Source organism: Gymnoscopelus microlampas (genome assembly GCF_963454915.1).
Source record: "Gymnoscopelus microlampas genome assembly, chromosome: 22".
In the NCBI taxonomy this organism is placed as follows: Eukaryota; Metazoa; Chordata; class Actinopteri; order Myctophiformes; family Myctophidae; genus Gymnoscopelus; species Gymnoscopelus microlampas.
Genome location: NC_139959.1, coordinates 29,018,321 through 29,039,782, shown reverse-complemented (window position 1 = coordinate 29,039,782; position 21,462 = coordinate 29,018,321). Strand labels below are relative to the sequence as shown.

The 21,462-nt window shown below is 41.4% G+C and overlaps 1 protein-coding gene across 5 annotated transcripts in view; it reads right to left on the bottom strand.

Moving 5' to 3' along the window:
- slc12a7b (solute carrier family 12 member 7b) overlaps positions 1-21,462 on the bottom strand; it is an 89,496-nt gene that overhangs the window by 1,470 nt on the left and 66,564 nt on the right. For 2 of the 5 annotated variants that reach the window (XM_084048296.1, XM_084048298.1), the window contains exons 6-25: positions 21,238-21,368; positions 20,343-20,584; positions 18,882-19,093; positions 17,092-17,259; positions 16,884-16,982; positions 16,055-16,112; positions 15,554-15,728; positions 14,757-14,875; positions 13,408-13,506; positions 11,141-11,260; positions 10,847-10,951; positions 10,108-10,276; positions 8,975-9,170; positions 7,771-7,940; positions 6,935-7,066; positions 5,768-5,875; positions 5,275-5,406; positions 3,265-3,440; positions 1,686-1,700; positions 105-238 (exon numbers count right to left, since the gene is read on the bottom strand). In XM_084048296.1, coding sequence (XP_083904422.1) covers positions 105-238; positions 1,686-1,700; positions 3,265-3,440; positions 5,275-5,406; positions 5,768-5,875; positions 6,935-7,066; positions 7,771-7,940; positions 8,975-9,170; positions 10,108-10,276; positions 10,847-10,951; positions 11,141-11,260; positions 13,408-13,506; positions 14,757-14,875; positions 15,554-15,728; positions 16,055-16,112; positions 16,884-16,982; positions 17,092-17,259; positions 18,882-19,093; positions 20,343-20,584; positions 21,238-21,368 — 2,760 coding nt within the window. The remainder of the gene's footprint in view (positions 1-104; positions 239-1,685; positions 1,701-3,264; positions 3,441-5,274; positions 5,407-5,767; positions 5,876-6,934; positions 7,067-7,770; positions 7,941-8,974; positions 9,171-10,107; positions 10,277-10,846; positions 10,952-11,140; positions 11,261-13,407; positions 13,507-14,756; positions 14,876-15,553; positions 15,729-16,054; positions 16,113-16,883; positions 16,983-17,091; positions 17,260-18,881; positions 19,094-20,342; positions 20,585-21,237; positions 21,369-21,462) is intronic. The other 3 variants (XM_084048297.1, XM_084048299.1, XM_084048300.1) reach the window with 3 other exon arrangements.

The following is a 21,462-nucleotide window of genomic DNA, read 5'->3' as shown; positions in this document are numbered from 1 at the left end:
GGATATGTTCCCGGATTGAATGGGTTAAGTCATTTATTGGCCTCCTTAAAAATGCAGTAATCATTTGTAACCTGTGGTCCAACTACTGTGTAAGTCAAGGATACAGTTCTCATCCCCTCCTCTGTTCCTAGGCGGTCCGGGCATGTTGAGCAGGACCAGATGGGCTCCCTGGGACTTGTTGACGACCACTTCATTCAGCTTCACCGCTGTGTGCATCCGACGAACGTTTGTCTGGTTCCTAGTGGGACAGCAGTTTGACAGCAAGTGCGAAGACAATACATTTGATTATGTTCAAAGTATACTGCTATCTAGCCCCAAGCAACTCTTAGATTCCATCTGGAATCTAGAGTTGCAATACCAACCCTTGATACCCCATCCATCCAAACAGAAATTGTGATTTCTGTTTGGAAATGTGATTGTATTAAAAAAACGTTAAACTCATCAACATTCCAGATAGAAAGAGGATAATTCAAGCTTTCCGTACAGCTGCAAAGTTTTTGTTTCATAAAAATCCACCGTAGACATGTTATGAGCTACTTATTGTCAATAAATTCTGTGCAGATGATTATTTTTCTAAATGTTGGAGTTTGGAAGCGCTCATTGGAAATCACTTAACAGTCCTTCGTACCACCTGTTTCTAAATTGCACATAATGCAGGAGGCAGCAGGACGTTGCGCTATTGAAAACGAGTGCTTCTAAACTCAAACACTTAGAAAAATAATCACCCGCACCGAATTTATTGACAGAAGAGGATAATTCAAGCTTTCCGCACAGCTGCAATGTTTGTGAGTTTAACGTTGTTTAATACAAATCAGATAGGACTTTTCTGTTTGGATGAATGGCTGTCAAGGGTTGGTATTGCAACTCTAGATTCCAGATATTAAACATGTAATCTAAGAGTTGCTTGCGGCTAACTGCACTGGATTGTTTTTTTTGTTACTGAGATACCAACATTACTACAGTATTTTATTTAATTTCCAAAATATTAAATTCAGATGAGAGAAATCGACATTGGTAGATTATTGTTAATGGAAGGAAGCATACGAATTCCAAACAACCAACAATAACAACAGGTAATGATATACAGGCAATATTTTGAGGCGAAATAGATCCACAAATAACACCAAGGATGCTTTTTCATTATACAACGTGCATGATTGTCAGGCGTTGTTAAATTTTCTTTTTTACTGTAGTTTGTCACCTATAATTTGTCCATCTACAATATCGATCTCCTTCACCACAAAATGTTGGCCCTCAATCACCCCACAAAGTTAAAAAATAAACGTAGAACAAGGCAACAAAATAACACATGTAAACAGCCACAAGCACAAAATTACAACGGGTGAACAGAACATTGACAAAACTTCTGCTTTCCATTCTTCTGAAAAAAACTAAAAAGAAAACTGAAAACAAGTAATATTTTACGTTTACAATGTAGTGTTTGAAGTATGGAATGCACAAGTTTGGTCCTTACGTGCTACATAAATATAGCATGGTAACAAGCAAATGAAACCAATGCAGGCTTCTATGGCATACATATGATGGCGGGAACAGGAGGCGTATATGTATACACACAAACATGCATGCAAACAGAAGCGCAGTCTCATTCTCCCACCACAAACAATGACATACAGTACATAAATTACATACATACAGGCCTAGGAGCAAAGTTAAATGTGACTTACAGACTCTCCCATTCTCTAGAAGGAGGAAGACAGGACAGAACAACAAAAATAAGCTTAGATGCTTCTAGGACAGCGTTCGCAACTCTCTCGCCATACCGCATGCCACCAACTGACCCCAAACAGGCCCAAAGGTGACCACGGAAAGAGTGGCCATGGTGACGTGGAAGTGGAACTATTCGTGTATGGTGACGGTTCACATTTAAAATGGCCTCCATTTCCTTGTGCCAGCTGAGAGTTATAATTCTCCATAGATGTTGTGTCGATTTGTGCTGTATAACAGTATGAATTCTCAGTGTTTCCCCTATGTTACCCAGTACATACAGAAAAGTTAATGGATCACCTTGTTCCAGTTCCAATTTTGTCTGCTAATTTATTTGGTTTCATGACTTCTAATTTCAGTTTATCCTCTTTGAGTTCTCTCTCCTGGTTGGAGTACTGTTACTGATGAAACACTCTCTTGCAATGATTACAATGGGAATATAGAGCTACTTAACACTTATTGTAACAATATAATTGCAGGTTTTTAATTAGTTCTGCTACTATTGTCATACATACAGTATTGAACTAATTTTTCAAATAATGATTTTTTGGTAAATATTTCCACAAACCTTCCCAATGTACACAAAATGTTGGCCTGACACTGTTGATTAAATATGGCACGAGTACAGAAATTACATGACAGACCACCATTACAAGTAATCGTATTATCGCAGTAACCAAGGCTATACATGAAACTCAAATTCAAAATGGAAACAGTCACTGAGATATAATTGAACGTCCTACAAGGTTCTTGTTATGTAAACGTTGTACAATTACAAGGGAAACACAGAACTTTAAACACACAGGCGTATGGAGTTAAGGTTTTCCACTATGAGAGACAACCAGTGATCACCACATACTGACACACTGTATGGACAGAGATGGCATGAGGTGCTGTTACGGTTCATTTATACTTGTGCGCACACCGGAAACAGACGATTTACAAGCCCACAACGCGCTGCCGCGTGTTTGCAAAGCATTTTGAGCTGGCAGATGCGCCATTTTCAGTGAGCAACATGGTACACAACTAAGTATAAATCAGGCATTAGTCCAAACAGCGCACAGTGTGCGTGGGGTCGTCGTGGCACAGCCATGCACTGGCTCTGAAAAGGCCTTATAATAATAATAATGTGTACACACATACTTGACCCTCTGCAAGCTCTAAGGGGGGGGGGGCGTGGGTGTGTACACCCACACACTATCACTACACATGCTGCCATGTTCTCAGGAATTTGCACCATTCTAGAGCTTCTGGTTACCAAACCACTACATCTACACTTTGGGAAAATGTAGCGAGTTAGTATTCTGCTCTATTGTTTTATTGTTCCTTGCAAACCACCATGTAAAACATTGAATTGAACACATTCAAAATGGTGCAAATGTCTCTCACAAGGCACATGCAACCCTGCGCCACTGAGTTGCATGGTAAGCATATTAAATGATTACATTCCTACATCATACATTTAGATGGACTATTCACTTCAATACATTGCTGTATAGGAGTAACGGTTTGGTAGCGGTATCATGAGCGTGAACTCACGGTTTCATGTTGAAGAGGTCACGTACGGCCACGCTGGCATTGGGCTCGCGGTGGCGATGGCGCTCGATGAAGAGCTTCTCCTTGGTCCAGGTCATGTGGACCCGGTCGGGGGTGGTCTCGGCCTTGTCGTTGAGCGTGGCGTGAGACGCTGTGTTCCTGTCATGGATGAGCTGGGCCTGGGACGAGAGAGACAAGAATGAGAAGACAGGAGAGCAGGAGAAAGGAGGGCGGAAGGGAAGGAGGGAGAGAGAGAGGTGGATCAGAGAGAATGAGAGAGAGAAAGGAGAGGGAGGGAGGCAGACAGACAGAGAAAGTGAGAGACAAAGAGGGGAGAGATAAATGGAGGGAGGGAGGGAGAGGCAGAGAGGACACCAAAAGGGCGATACAAAGATGTTGGCAACAGAAAGACAGGAGGCAACTAGTGGAAACGAGGAGATCAAACAAGGGATGAAGAGATGGAAGAATGGAGGTGAGGACAGGAGACATGGAGGTGGGAGGGTACAGTGAAGGAGGGAAAAAAGACTTATGGCCTTTTGTGTTGCTGAAAATAGCAGATCTCCAAGCTCAGAGCTTGTAGAAAAAGGCTGTCAAAGACTGGCCAGTACCAACGATCAAGTGAGTGAGTGAATGAGAAGACTCTTCTACAACATGTAGGGGTGACATCAAGCTAATTGGAGTGACAAGAGTGACACAAACCTGGTGCAACCAAACAATAAAAAGACAACTATAAACCACAGAGATATAGACCATGGTACCACAATACACCAAGTGAAAAACAAAACATAAGTTCTCTAGTTGGGTAGATCTCAACTTTAGGGTCAAACACAAGGTTCAGCTGGTACGGTGGTAATGGGTGTGGAAGAAAATGGAATGGAAGGCAGTAGGTCAACCAAAAATTGTTCAAAAAACGATGAAGGGATATCATGGATCACAAAGTTATAATGCTTTATGAGATGGAGCCCAGGTACTGCTAATACTAAAGATCATGGGCTTCATTCACTAAGCTGTTCTTAAATAGTGTATAAAGGGCTGTGTATTTTCTCTAAGCACAAATTGACAAACGATTCACGAAAGGGGGTGTAGAGCCCTGATATGTGATGATGATGATGATAATGATGATGATGATGATGATGATTTGGGTTAGGAAGGAACAAAGCAGAGTGGTCGGTATCGCCAAGTACATGCACAGTAGTAACCCCCTTTTCAGTTGACGATACTGTCCTCCCTTTTCTTTCTCCCAGCAGGTGTGCAAGGAGCTGGTGGAGGGGTGGGGGGGTGGTGGGGCATGCAATCCGAGGGTGTGACAGGCTGGTGACTCTACAGTAAGGCGTGTCATGCTGCTTTTGGATCAGTTTAGTCTTTCATGATCATATTGATGTCAGATATCTCCTTCAATATCTCCTCAACCACCACCCTGTGGTAAATGCTATGGTCTATGTTGTTTAAGTGAGGACTTATGGTAGTAAATTTGGATATTCTTTTCAACCGTTTTAACCTGCTGACAGGCCCAATTTATGCAATTTCTTTCACTCAGCAGCTTCTTATTAAGTGTAAATAAAGGCTACAAAACATCTCAGACATCAAGATCTTGAAAAAACTAGACTGCACCTTGATGAGCATCATTACTAAATGGTTATGGTTACACTTATCATTTCACTGCCATGCTTGAGATCACTTGGATTGACTGTTGGCTCTGTGTACTCACATCCGTTTCATATCTGTGCGACTCCCCCCTCTCCCAATCCTCCTTCCTGTCTGTACGTTGCAAATGTGCAACTTTCATGGATTGCTTCTGCACATCAGTCATTATAAAAGGAATTCCATGGTTGCAATACCATGCGAGGCTGATCACTTGCACGTCTAGCTTTGCAGATCTCAGATTGTGAGCACGATTGGATTCAAACAGTAAGTGTAACCATAGCCAGACTAGAGACACTACTTGGTGAAGACAGTGCATTCATTCTAACGTGATGGGAGGAGGTGGAGGTGGACACTGAACACTCTTGCTACCTCGTCCTCCTGTGTGTCCTCCTGCGGGGAGGACTGTCGGCTGGGGCTCAAGGCCTGGGCACCGGGTGCCTGGGCGCCAGGCGGGTTCTTCCTCCGGATGGAGCTACGTGATGCGTCAGTGACACTCTGAATCTGCGCGAGGGGGGCGCGGCCCAGAGCAGCAATGGCAGATGAACAGGAAAAGTGGCCAGTTGTCACAAAGAGCAGTAGGGTGCCCAGAGAATACCCATATATACTCAGAGAATACCCTGTTTAACTATACACTGTATACCCCAAGAGTACCCATATATATATGTACCCAGAGAATATTCATATAATACTGCACATACCCAGAGAATAACAATATATAGCCATACACTATGTACCCAGATAATACTCATACAGTATATACCCAGATAATACATATACATATACACAGAGAATACCCATACACTACTGTATGTACCCAGATAATACCCATACTGGTATTATTAAGGTGGAGGATGAGTGTTACCTCTCTCTCCCGCTCCGTCCTGGACAGCATCATCTGTTTGAGCATCTGAGACCTTTGCTCCATCACAAGTGTCTTCTCATAGGTGAAGGCTGAGATGTCACTGTCGTGCTATGAAAGAGGCAAGAGAAACTTCTCAATTAATTCATAAATACAGGAAACACTGCTATAAATACTACTTTTGTTCGTTTTTACCATTTGTCCCTTTTCATTTCCCCCAAATTTAGTTTACTGTGGACCCTGTCACTGCCAACCTCCATTGTTGGTCTGGGGAGGGAGTAGACAACCACATGCCTCCTCCAATACATATGAAGTCACCAGACTCTTTTTTTACCAGAAGAGCTTAACACACAAGTACTGTAGGTTATCTGCCCCAGTCCCCCTCCTAGGGTGACCACCTTCAAACAGACCCATTGAGGGACAGACATACCCGTTCCGCGGGACATCGCGCGCGCGCGCGTGCATGAGGACCTCCCGTGCGCGCACGCGCGATTCTTTTGCGCGGTTCTGGGCGGGTTGGGTTCGTTTTTTTCCAGTTTCTGGTTTCTTTATTTCGGTTTTAGGGTTAAGATTAGGGTTAGGTTAGGGTTATGTTATTTAATTCTTATTTTTGCCTGATTTTACCGATTTATTATAAAAAAAAAATCTTTTTTTTTCATATCTTTGATTTTCGGGACATTGCTCTGCTTGTGCGGGACGCGGGACAGAGGGTCCAATTTCGGGACTGTCCCGCGAATTTCGGGACGGGTGGTCACCCTACCCCCTCCCCATTGAACAGGTGCTTAAAAAACAGATGCAAAAAAGCAAAAATAGCCTTTTTATGCTTTTGACTCGTCTCCTTTATTCTTTAATATTAATTCAAACCACCATCTTTGGAGCTCTCTAGGTATTTGTTGTGTAGCATGGATATCCTATTGTTATCTGTACTGTACTGTATTGTATGTTCGGCAAAGCAGTGTATATTCTTCTGCGGCCAGTTTACACTTGTAAAAGAGACTTTGTCTCTAAACAAATTGAAAAAGGGGTTTACCTCCAAATCAGAGAGTTCACTAAATGTTTAGAAAATGGCTTTAACGTTTTCCAATATCTGATCCAGTGTTTCAGACTGATCTCAGCCTCATACCAGTACAGCACAGTCAGATCTGGGCTATATGTCACATGGGGTCATACCATCTCCACCACCTCCACCTCTGCGTCCAGTCGGAGGTGGTAGAGGAACATCTGGAGGTCCTTCTTCATTTGGATTGAGTTGTCGTCCATCTGGGCCACGGTGAAGATGCGCATCTTGCACTTCCTCCACACCTTGACAGGAAAGGAAGACACGATGTTGGGTTAGTTTGTTGGTTTTAAAGAAGAAAAGAGTGAATAGTCAGGTTGGCAGGTAAGAGAAAGAAAGAGAGGAAGAGGGAGGGAGAATCAGAATTCAACGTTATTGTCACGTCACACGTGTACAGAAGTGAATGAAATATTTTTTTTCGAGTGCGCTCCATCATTTGTAGTTTTCATGAGAAGAGAGAAGATAGACGTAGGGTAGAGCAGGAGAGGTAGGAAGAAAAAAGAAAAAGGACACAGGGCCAAATAATCCACGATATATGCATACAGATGGTGTGTATAGTAGAAGGTAGTATCAGCATGATGTTTAGAACATTAGCATTATATGCAGCAGGTGTGTGCATGTCCTTTTTTAGAAACGTTAGCGTCATATGCAGGTGTATACATAACATACCAACCTGAGGATAGATTAAAGAAAGTAGTAGCAGGTACAGTGATGAATGAGAATAGGTGAACATTCGGCAAAAATGTCAGATCTACTAGTTCACAAGATGACAGCCATTTTCTTTTGCCTTTCTAAAGCCTTCATCCTCCATCCAAACTCAGCTCTGTATTCTGTTACGCTTGAATCTTTAACCACTTGAACCCTAGCATTTGGTCAACAAAGTATATAGTGGTTAAAGTGGATGCAAGACTACAGAAACACACACACACATTTTTCCATGCCTACCAACCTTGTGCTGTCGGAGCAGGAACGGCAGCAGCATCAGCATGCCTCCATCATGAACCACCCACCACACGTCGATGGTGCCCTCCCCCAGACGGTCCTGGTTGGTGGGGAAACTGTCCACGTTCTTGGCCACCATCAAGGCCTGATGGGCCGCCGTGGATTCACGCACTGTCTCTGAATGGAGGGAGAAACGTATGAGCAAACGGGACTCCCTCTTTCATTGGTGTGTCGCCCAGGTTGCGCCTAAATCCCTGACATTTAAAAAAAAAACTATGCCTGAACCCAACCTTAACCCTAACCTCACAATCACTATGCCTAACCCCACAAAAGTTATGCCTAAAACTAACCTCAAAACACAGGGAAAATACTCTCCCATGAGCAAACAGCTTCATGTAGATGATATAGTAGTTCGCCATTATTCCATGACAATGAGGTCAATTTCCCAAATGCACTTCATGCCTGTGAACGTTTGATTATTGTACATTGTACATGTCTGTTGTTACGAGATAATGTACTTGTTATGAGTAAGAGGATCACAATGGAAATAAGTCCTGGACTTTATTGTGTCATATTTATTTTTAATAAAATATCACATTTTGTGCTAGTAGCACCTAAGCAGCCTTTATGGATTTGTGATTGGATTATTGGATTCTCATGTTCCAATACATTTTTATTGTGTTTACATTTAGGGCAGCTTTTGGCTTTGATGTTTAAGGGGGATAAAAGATGCAAAACATTTATCACTATCCACTGAGTTACCGCACCCCTTGTTCCATTTCATTCTATTGTGGTTTTCCATATACTCCTACACTACAAATCATCTCATCTAATGTTATCACCCATCCCATCACATCCCATCCCGTTTAATTCTCATCTCATCCTATCTCATTTTATCATCCCACAACTATTTTCACCCTATCCTATTTAATCTCATATCACCACATCTCATCCAGTCCAATCCCATCTATCTCATCCCATTCTATTTAATCCCATACTATCTCATCTCATCCAATCCTATCTCATCTCACCCCATCCTATTTAACCACATGAACCCTAGCATTCCTATTCTGGGCATGTCATAAAAATGGGCGAACATTCCATGAAAATAGGTGAACATTAGGAGAAAATAGCCAATCTACAAGCTCACAACGGGTCACAACAACGCGACCATCTCATGTATTCCCAGTTTACTCATGTGGTTCAAGTACCAATGAAGTTCTTCCAGGACGCCGGGTCGTTGGACTGCTTCCAGGTGCCAGGCCAGGCCATCAGGACGGTGTTGTGCTTCATGCCTCCCAGCCCAGCTGTCTGGATGAGGTGGGAGAAGCCGTCTCGCAGGTTGGAGGACACAACGACGTGGCAGAAACCCTTAGTACGCTCTGCGGTCATGGACGACTTGATGTTCTGGAGGGATGGGGGAGAGTAGATGATACTTTACTTTATTTGTTTATTCGATTGGGACGACGGCATATATTAATGAACAGTGCATTCCAATTCGGTACAGTAAAGTATAGTTAGTGTAAATATATAGGAGTTAGCAAGAATGTACATCCTCAGTCCCTGACATACAATATTGATTGATTGAATTCTTTATTAACTGTTTGCAAATAGTACAGTGGTACGATTATACAATGGTGCTAAAAAGATAATACAAAAAGCCCAAAGGGCTTCTTTCCATTGTGGTCCTGTGTATTCAATTCAAAAACACTGCAAACATACTACAGTACAGTCAAGAACATAAATTATGATGAGTGAGAGAAGGTAATTTGGAACAAATTAAGGACATCTAAAATTAACATTCAGCACTCATTAAAATCAATCTAAATACACCAAATACCCTCTAAATAACGATTCATAAAAATTAAAACGAAAGATTCACAGTAATGGATTGAAGCCAGGTCTGCGAGTTGCTCTGTAATCCTGAATACCAGCTCTGTTGCTTATGGGATTGTTTGTGGGATTCAAGTAAATCCACTGAATGAAATTGCTTTTGAGGACAAGGCCAAAATCACCCAGCTTAAAGCCCAGCATATATTCCCTGTGCCAGCAGGTGGCAGCACAAGGCTTAGTTTGCAGTGTGTATCACCATACTCATGATATACAGGAAACAGTCAAGAAACATTATGCATCGTATTATATTCACATAGGTACATCATTTAACACTGCTTTTTCAATTTCCATTTGTTCATAGGCACATTATGTTGTATAAGAAAATCAAACAGCAGCTTGAATGGATGGCTAGAATAGGACTGGTGACATCAGCTTGTATGTGTGCTTGCATGCATGCATGAGCCTCTCAGCAGAACAGCGTGTATTTGTCAAGTGCGCATTGTCAATGTACCTGCTCAGCCTTCTTGGCCTCTGCATCCTTGGTGAGATAAGTTCCTTCCAGGACGTGCCCAACAATAGTCAGGCCTTTCCCTGCCTTCAACTGAGTGCATAAGGAGAGCAGGCGCGGGTGTTTCACAACCAGCTCCGAGTCTGTGTTAAGTAGCACCAACAGCTGAGGCCTGGACACAAGAGGAGAGGAGAGGTTTTTATCTTACTCTTCTCTCAACATGGCGCAGATATGGACAACTGGCCACTTTTTTAATGCAGCTGTCTTGGCTAGAACTTTAATAAAGCAATACTTTCATTACACACATTTTGTCTTAAAGCTCTGTGGGTGTATTATTTTCTTTGTATCATGTTTTTATTTAAATGTTATCTATATACCATTTAATCAAAGTGACGAAGTGGAATTTGGACCTTTGAGTGAGCTGGTGCGATGGAACTCGACCACACATGCACCTACTGTATGAAACTATTAAAGGGCACAGGTGTGCAGGCGTACGCACCCACACCCTTGTAAAAACTAAGGGTTAACCGGTAAACCATGTACTTTGTTGACCGGGGTCCAGCCCACCAGGCATCTGTTCTTAGACTCCCGTTTTTTCCCCCTCTACACCAAATCTATTTGTGGAAAACAGACAATATACAAGCTCCCCAAGACTTGTTGTGAGGTTGTAGATCAGCTATTGTCAGCAACAAGGATGGTAGGGGTCATGTGGTTAAGATCTTTCAATACTGTACGTGCATACCTCCAGTTCTTGGTGTGTGGTGGCGACTCCTCAAGGCGAATAAGAGCATAGCGTGCAGCATTGAGAGACAGACCATTGATCCCGTCTCCCCACTCCTTCTCTGCCCTATTGACAAAATAACACACAATATACATGAAAACATGAAAACAAAAAGGACAAAATAACAATTACATCCAAACCTTTCTCATAGATTTTGTTTGAGGATTAAACTTTACATCATACGTTCCAGGTTGTATTTTTCCTCACTTTGGTTTAATAAAAAAAATAATTTCTTGTCCACAAACGTGTTCTCACCCTCTGTATTCAATGTACTTATAGATGCAGCTTGCGATGGCCATGGCGACGATGGCATAGTACCACGAGCAAATGAACATGAGAGCAAGACACAAGCTCATTCCCAGGAAAGACAGGGCCCTGTAAGAACACACACACACACACACACACACACACACACACACACACACACACACACACCGTTATCATCATAAACAAAAGCTTTCAAATTTCAACACCTTCTTCCCAAAACTGAGGAGTTTACAGTACAGCAAGTGAAAACAGTTAAGCCACAGATAATGGAACGGAATGTATTGTCCTTTACCTTCATCTAATCCAGACAAATACTGCACATTTGTGTGTGTGTGTGTGTCTCTCTCTCTACGGGTTTGCAGGATTTCTGTATGCCCAAAAGCATGGCATTAGGGTGTGTTTACCGTCTCTGCTTACTATGAAGCCTGATTGATACATGGCTGCGTGCCAGTGTTGTGCATCTAAAATAGCTATCTACAATCTCACAACACGTACAGCGGTGTGACGTGAGCTTCTACATCGTCTATTTTCCAATGCGCAACATGATATGCAACCAAGTATAAATCAGGCATTAGGCTTCAAGACAAATCTTGTTAGGTCAGAAGTGCCATGGCCCTGGGTGCCAGCAGCTTGACTCACATTGCAGGCCACATGTGTGCCAGGCTATTGTCTGACATGTAATGTAACACATGCCATAGAAACGCATGCCATAGAGTGTGGCCACTGACCGCTGAGCGCCCTATCAGTGCCGCACAATCCTGCACCGTGCTTCTATGCCAGGTAATGCTCAGAGGGGGCATTGTTACATGTTAACAGCAAACACCTTGTGTAATCCTTGTGCAGGGACAGCAATAGGACACCAACTGTATCTGTATCGATTTGCTTTTGTCCAGCAAAGTTCTTTATACTAGCGAGTGCATAAGGTTTTAGTTTGCTCCAAGTATTTGTCTATGTACTCAAGTCTACACAGCACGTACAGTACAGTGAATTATTTTATGAGTGTATAATTTGAAACATAATTCACTGTGATTTGCATTTAACAACTCCTTTGAAGTGGGCCACTGTATTTATATAAAGTTTATTACTCTGTGGACTTCAGTATTTGAAATATACTGTATGTTTCTGTTTGTCTGTAAAACTATTGCACGTTGCAATATATGGTCTGTGTGTTGAGAGACATGTAAATCTCTTTCTCACTTTCTAACTGTATGCAGTAGAGAGAGAGGTAGAGAGAGACAAAGAGAGAGAGGGACAGAGAGACATAAGTAGTCTATTAGTCCAATGTCTGAACTAACATACGTACAGCGCAATGTCCTTTTGCATTATATGCAAGTCCTATGTCCATGTATGTTATTGGTAGACCTGTGGTAATCATTTTCTGCAGGAGCATTTCAGCACTAGTGCCCAAGTAAATTCCACATACAACATTCTTACTATTACTGTCAAGTTTCAGGTTTCTTTGTGTCAGGGTGTGGATCTTTGGATGCGTTTGGTCATTTTCACTGGGGGGTATAAAGCTCTTCGCCACAGTAGAAAAACATCCTGCAGTAAGCTAGTTGCCAGGATTGTACTGTTACAAGTACAAGCTCATTTGGAGTCATGTCATTATGTGTGCTTCCTGACATTAAACATTCATACAGTACTGTAAATAGAGAATGCATATTTTTGATAATTCCTACAATCAGAAACGATATTGCTTTGCTTTATGGTTGACACAAAATAAATTGATGTTAAAAACTAAACAAATAATCCATCCATTTAACTATCCTTTAAAGGTGTTGGTCTATAAATCCATTCATCCATATATCAGTCTGATATTTAAAGGATACGCCCTGGTGTTTCTTTTTTCAGTTCCATATTGTCCATATTGCAACTTTACGCTATGGTAGGTTTCACAATAGCAAATACACAGAGTGACCCTAGTCTGACCTAAAATGGAAATATGTGTACTTTAAAGCGGAGCAATATTTGTCTTTCTAGCCATTATGAAATAGTTTTTTCACTTATCCAAGTTTTAACAATGATGGATTTAAGTAAAAAACAAACAAACGGTGGCGTCATTTTAAACCACTTAAGCCCCATTTTATACGTCATCGCATGACTGTGTCTCACAAAAACAGTCGATCTACAACAGCCATCACATGGCGACGAGTTGTGAGCTTGTACAGCTGTCATTTTTGAAAAATGTAGAAAAGTTCGGCTATAATGAAAAGTGCCCGGTTGAAAGTAGTTAACAAGTTGTGTATGCAACCCACCAGTGGTAGTATTTGAAGCGGGGTCTCCAGTTGGGCGTGCGGAGCAGGGTCTGAACAGCACAGGCCAGGTTGACAAACAGATAACACATCAGGAAGAACCTGGATAGAACAACAGAACAACTAGCCAATGAGAGAGGTCATTATGCAAACCAATGCACTGCTCATATCTTAATCAGTACCGCAGTGAGACCACATATACTGTATATAACAGGCTAAAATAAGACTGCCCATGTCAGATAATTTCCCAAAACTAAAACCTGATATCAAGAGGCACAAGTAACAAAAAAAAATACATTTTGAAACATTGAATGAAGTTTAATAAAGAGGAAAAAGCTTTATACTATAACAGTTCATGTGTTTTAAACTGATCCTCAAAATCAATATTCAATAAATCAATCAATAAAAAATTGTGTTCGCTAGTTCTGACTATCGGCCAGAAATTAAACATGTATTACTCTGAATGGGTATCAGTGGTGAAAATTAGGTCAAAATCTATAAACCCAAGTTGTTATATAAGAATACTAGTTAAAACTTAACAATAGTGTCACACAATGGGCTAGGGTGTGAAAGTACAGAGAGTGCCTAAAGCAGATGGAATGTCAGGCATGAGTGAATAGACTTCCGTTGTTTGTAGTTGTTTCTAAGGAACCTTTGGGCAATATTCCCAAAACTTCTCCCATGACTGTCAAACAATACAATGAGAATATAATGTGATGATTGGGTTTCTACCATGGATGGAATATACCAGTAAGAGCTACAGACACAATGCAGACTCGAACCTACAACATTAACCCCTTGAACTAAATATTTACAACTTCTTAACAGGAAATGTCTTTAGTAAATCTGGACAGTCACATGTACTGGGTGCTTTGATGTGGTGTCCATGTCTTCTGTTTTATGTGTCTATTGTATCTTCTGCCAAGGCAAACTATTAAAAAGATACATTTCCTGTGCAGATGAGACAATAAGGTTTATGTTATCGTACATTTTTAGCTGCAATCCGGAAATTCCATGTGTGACTAAAATGTTATTTCTAACACAACTGCGGTGTTGGAGGTCATCTCCCTGCTCTTCTATTGGATCCTGTGTTCAGGTAAGACACCGACTGGTTGACAAGTGGTACTGCCTGAAGCTCAAAGTACAATATTTCCCCTGCTCAAGTGGGCGTTCCGTCTTATTTCAGCAGTAAAAACTTCGGCTCTCGCATGGGAGACACAAATCTTACGGATTACAGCTGTAAGTTCTAGACACTTGCTAAAGATGTGGTATAAAAACTATCTGCTAGTTTAGGTTCATCCTTTTCTTATGAAGCTCATGGAAAGACTAGATGTTATTAGTGAGACACTGACATGGAGAGGATGGGAGCCACAGCGTCCAGGGAGGCGATGAGGATGCCAATCTCACAGATTCCTGCTGTCAACAGCAGCGCCCAGGTGGGCTCTCCGTTAGCTTTACCATGGCCAAACACCTAACACACACACACACACACACACACACACACACACACACACACACACACACACACCAAAGCAAGCACAGACACAGATTTAGAAGCAGCATAATGACCAGTGCTGGAAAAAGTGCTTTCTTACTTAAGTAAAAGTATCAATACTATCGAGTAGAAATACTCTGTTACAAGCAAAAGTATTCATTGTGCAGAATGTCCCATTTCACAAGCTCAAAATGTATTAAGAAATCGTACAAATCTTAAAAATAGGCGATCTACAAGCTTACAATGCGTCGCATCGCATTGTGAGCTTGTAGATCTGCTATTTTCAAATGGCCAAAGTATATAGTCTTACTGTGTATAGGGCTGAAGTGGTTAGTGTGTTTTGTAATAATATTACAGGTAACTTAAGTTTTCAAATAATTGTAGTGGAGTAAAAGTAAAATATTTGCCTCTGAGATGAAAAACGGAAATACTCCAGTAAAGTAAAAATACCCCAAAATTGTACTTAAGCAAGATAGTTGAGTAAATGTAATCAGTTACTTTACACCACTGATAATGACCTATTGTAATATTTGTTGTGTGTGTGTGTGTGTGTGTGTGTGTGTGTGTGTGTGTGTGTGTGTGTGTGTGTGTGTGTGTGTGTGTGTGTGTGTGTGTGTGTGTGTGTGTGTGTGTGTGCGAGAGAGTCAGTCTGACCTGTAGGAACGGCACAATGCCATCTCGTGCGATGGCCTGCAGCAGACGTGGGGCTCCGGTCAAACTCTGAAGCCCCGCCCCACAGCAGGAGAAGAAGGAGCCAATCACAATGACCCACGGTGAGGGCCAGGACAGCGTGCCAATCACAAGGTTCCCATTCACAGAGTCACCAAACCTGGAACGAGGAACACACCAAATATACTGTATTTGCCCAATGACTTAATACATGAAAGCACAAATAGTTACTGTATTTCTACATATTAATTCTAGATGTTCATATGGATTCTGCAGGGGACTCACCGTTTTGTAATACAAACAAAACGCATTTCACACACTGTCAAACCACTTGTAATCAGAAGCTTAGATAGCATTCACCATCGAATCCAAAAGCCAGTAAAGGGGCTGCAGTCTTTCGTCGAGAGGTATTCTACTTATCAGCCTGTATTTGTTAATCTAGTTTTCATTTATATTATTGGTTATGTTATGTCCAACAACTCTTACTTGTCTCGAAGCACAACACCCTCAATGCAGGCACCAAACAGCACAACGGAGGTGACATCTGTGAAAACACTGTTCAGGAAAACAACCTTGAGAGAGCAGTGAGTTAGACAGGACTTTTCCTGTTTCCAGTTGGCATACTGATTTACAATAATTTTTAACACATTCACTGCTGGAGTTTTTTTTAAACAGGGTACAGCCAGTGCCAGCGTTTGTAACGATTTTTTAAATCGTTAAAATCGTCACAAAATATTTGTGATCCCCTCATTACACACACAGGAGTCTCTGTGTGTGAAGAAAAAAAAATCCGATCGCATTAATCCGTTCCATAATTGCAGCCAGTTGAAAATAGCATGTTTCGCCAAAAATACATAGTAAAAAAAAAGTACACAGGAGCCGAGATACAGGATTTTAAAGTTAATTTTAAATGAATTTAATAAGTTAACCAGGAAGTGAATGGAGCAGTAAATCTTTGGATCATGTTATCTTGGGTTCTAAAAAAAAAGAAGAAAAAAAATCCCCAGGGGTCTATCCTGGGCTTTGTCCTTTTCCCCTCAAGTCTACACCAATCTCTTCGCTGAATGTTCGCCTATTATGACATGGCCAGAATAGGGATATTGGGTGAACGGATATGTGTAAATTCCTGCTAAAAGTGGATCTAGCTGCTGTAATTCCACAGTGATTGTTTGAATCACATGTGTTAGCACTGGGATGATAGGGCTTTTTTCAGGTTCTGTAAATACATTTCATTGCTACGATATTGCACTCTAGTGACTTATTTTTGGTACCATTGCATTGTTTGTAACATTTTTTTCCCAGTTAAAAAGGATACAGATAAAGGAGGTGGTGGCGATAGCCAGGATGGTTCCGGTGGGGATGGACTTCTGGGCGTCTCGCAGGTCCCCTGACCGGTTGGAACCAGCCATGATACCTAGAGAGGCAATCAGAACAGGGTGTCGGTACCGAGGGGTTTTTAAAGGCGTCTGGTACCATGCATCACTGTGACTGGAAGCTGTGGGTGAAGCCGAAGGATGTCTTACCTGTGACGGAGGGAAAGTAGATACCGACCAGCAGGGTGAAGAAGGTGGTGATATCGTTCGCCACGTAGGGCAAGTAGACGTCTTTGGAGTTGTCGGCTACTGGGACAGATGGCGTGTGCCTGTTTTCTACCAGCATGCCCAGTGGACCATAGTCCCCCCACATGTTGTCTACAGAAAGATTGACAGAGGAACAGATTAAGAATAAAGACCCTTGTACACAGAGTCCGATTCTTTCACACAAAAAGAAAAAACGGACGTTGGAATTTCAAAATGAACATGGTTCTATGACATACTGTACATCTACGGTACTCCGAAATTGCCATCCAATGCATTAAAAACTAATTGACCAATAAAAGAAATTGCATCGGACTTTCTGTGCAAAGGGCTTTTAGAGCCCAACGTAGATTCCAAGTCATTATCTGTGACTTGTCTTGTAGATAACATTTTTGTGTAGAAAAAGCTGTGTCAATGGCGCTTTTTGAGTGCTCAAAGAGCAGATTTGTTGTTAGCTTGAAAATGGGTTATTTTCCATGAGCAACGCTGTCGTGCCACGGGTTATGAATCAAGCTTTAGAGAGACAGGGCAGGGGAGCAGAGAGAACACAGCTGGTGTTTGTTTTCCACCAGTCTGAGGACCAGAGACTGGCAACGTCTTCAGGGAGTAAACTAAAAGCAAATGAGAGGGGAAGGCATAATAACTTGAAGAAAGAGGATGAGGAGGAGAAGGATGGAGGGGTAGAGTGCTGTCTTTTACTTCTGTCTGTGTTTATCCACCGTGCCACCTCCAACCACCGCAGTTGTGTTAGTTATGCTGTATTAATGTACTCTACATATATAAACTGGTCAAAATAAGGTTTTATTCACTGAAAAAAGTTATGAAATGCACCTCTAATGTGAGAGAAGACAGAAAAAGCTTAATAAAATCATACACATAATCGCTCAGAATTTAATTTATGCTGGCTCACTCTATAACAAGAATGAAAGAAATAAACAGCACGGAACACTCCGTTTTGAGTCAAAAAGCAAACAAAAAGATTTGGTTACAATGTTTTTCAACTACAATGATTAAGTAAATGACGATTCACTCTGGCCGCTTATGTAAGCCATATCAAATACCAATGCACTCACAAAAGCAGGTCTGGGAACAAACCTTAGTTCCAACCACAACTCACTGTGCAAAATACTGTACAGCAAAAAAAAAAGAACTAAATAAAAACTAAGATGAGCACGAAACTAGTTAAACTAACACTATATAGAATAGCATATACGATCATCTTTGTTTTATGTTGAAGATATATCATATACGGTATATCATATCTGATGTCATGCATTCTTTCAGCTTCCTCTTTTCAGCTTCTATACATCACATCTTTCATAATACCTAAGACTAAAAACTAAACAGAAAAAGACTAAAATAAAACTTGTAAATTCCTAAAACTAAACCTATTATGCACTCGTAAAACTAACTTAATTGAAATCAAACACCAAACTGAAAAACCCCTATCGGCTCTTAGGGGTTACATGTCTTCCTCAGGGATACAGTAGCAAGCCGAGGGTCAAACCGACAACCTTCCGATTCCCAGACGGCCTATTTACCGACTCAGCGACGGCCGTCCGCTTCTAGGTCACACATGTTTACACCATTTTTGAGTCACCCCAAAATATGTATCTTTTTAGCTTTCAGCGTGACTCATGTGTCATTCAAGGTGTCCTCCCCCATGCTGGTATTCATCACACTGCCCCGCAGCTCCCCAACTGCAACGTCAAAACAGAAATCATGGCGCTGCTGACCTGAGATCACTCCACTTTTCAGCCCGGGGATCCCCTGCAGCGCGGTCACTTCGTTGACACGGAAGTACTCGTCACAGGTGGCGTTGAGCTCCGGCCCATCGCAGAACAGACCCCAGAGCTTGGTGGTGACGGTCACGTTGTCGATGATCTCCGTCTTTAGACACTTGTCGAAGTTTTGGCTCTGCAACGTGCGGTTCCCCAACAGGCAAACACTGGTTTGGGAAGGGGAAAAAGAGAAAGAGAAAGGTAAAACATCAGGGGTGTGCCAATATATCGTCCCGCGATATATCGTCCCGCGATATATCGCGATACGTTTTCATGACGATATGTATCGTTTTGGCGTTTGAAAAAAAATATATATATATTTTTTTATTAGTATTACTATTTTTTGCAATAATAATAATGCAAAAACAGAAGTATTTGTTTGCATTTGCTTTTTTTACTCCCCATATATTTTCATAAGCTTTTTTCCCCCCTATATATTTTCATAATAAAAAAGTGCCATATATCGTATCGTATCGATATCGTGAGCCCAATATCGTGAAATTAGATCAGCAAACCCCTATAAGACATTAAAGAGTTTATTATATAGAGAGCATGCCCTCACAAGCAATTGTGTGTCACTTAAAGGGGCTACACCATGAATTAAAAAAAAATATATTATATATAAATATTGCCCCCTAATACGTTTTAAACAGGTTGTAAGCCCAAAAAACATCCAGATATTTTTTATCACAATCTGACTGTCTGTCATTCCAAGCTTTTTCAGCTGCAATACCAAAAAGTCCTATTTGTCAGGGGGGAGCTACTGAGCAATTCTGTCTGGCCATCATCAATGCAAAATCAGGGCAAGTGACATCACTTGCCCTGCCATTCTGAAATGGCCTGTTCAGACACGCCCATTCAGGAAATCCATGAAATGAGCATGAATGACTGAATGTTAAAAAAAAATATGTTTTTGGGTACAAGAGACACTGGGGAGCCCAAAAAATACTAAAAACCCAAAAAAAAATGAAATTCATGGTGTAGCCCCTTTAAGTTACATTAATGGGTGTGTAACTGAAGAAAAGCTAAAAGTTAAAGCGCTATGTTCGAAGTAATCTCCTCATCTCTTCAGCTTTTTAGTTCAGTTCACCCAGTAGAAAGAAGTGAACTCCACAAAGATTTATCAGCTTCAATTTTTGTCTACTCATTGTTTTGGTTCATGACTTCTAATTTCACTTGTTCATCCTGTATCCTGTACAGTATGAGTTCTCCATCCTGATTTGATACAATTGTCAATCCTGACCTGAAAATGTATTTTCTATTCACTGAAGAGACCCCGATTATTGAACAAACACTCTACAGCAATGCTTACTACAGGAATATATAGACCTAATTAACACTTATTTTAACAAAATAAATATCGCTTACACCCACATTAACATGATGCGAGTACATTACACATATTTCAGGACTCACGGGAAGTCTGGGGGCTCAATGGCGGTCTTGATAACGCCGGCGTAGATGGCGAAGATGGACAAGATGACGCAGGCGAGGAAGACCAGGGCCAGTTTGTTCACATACTTCACGCCGACAAACACAACCAGGGACATGAGCGCCAAGCAACAGGTGCCGTAAACACGCATGTTATTCAGCAAGGCCTCCACCTCGTCCTCCTTCTTCTCAGCCACAAAGATGGCCGCCTTAGGCACGATGTAGGTCTGAAGGTTTGATGGGGAAACAAACAGTGCGTCAGACCCATATTTTTAAGAAATACTTCACTTACCTCATTTAGACCTACAGTAACAATAGGTTCTATGCACAGCAGCCATATTGGAAAGAAATTGGGCCTCTTCCTTACTTCCTTCACAGGTTTTACCAATGATACTAGTAATGAAGACTTCCATTTGTACACTCTCAGAGTTACACACCTTTTAAGGGGACATTTGGAACCCCCTCAAGGAACCATGAGGGTCCTTGGACCACACTTTGAAACCCACTGGTGTAGCAGTGTTTCCAGTGAGCCAAAATATCAGCTCTGTTTGACCATAATGGAACAGAGCCTTCATTAGTATCATTGGTAACACCTGTGAAGGAAGTAAGAAGAGGCCCAATTTCTCTCCAAAATGGCTGCTGTGCATAGAGCCTATTGTTTTATGAATATCACCATAACCATAAGACCTTCTTTTGATATTGATCAAGTATCAAGATATCCGTTTAGGTACGGAACAATCATGTGTCAAATTGTCTACTTGATGTTCATCATACTGGAGCGCAAGAAGTAAAAACTAGAGCTACCATTATAAGGCTGCACTCTTGAGTATTTCATATTCGATTTGGACAACAACATTGTGTATCACTTAAGATCACTCACCAGCAAAATTTCAATAGTACCCAATATGTACATGGAGCCAGCGAAGGTTGTTCCCAGGTAGAAACAGAGGCCCACAGCTCCACCAAACTCTGGTCCTAGAGATCTGGAGATCATGTAGTAGGAGCCTCCAGCTGGGGGTCAGAAAGCAGAAATAATGTACAACCACATTATTTCATAGATAAAAATCATGACTTTATCGAAAAATATATGCCGTTTTGTAAGAAA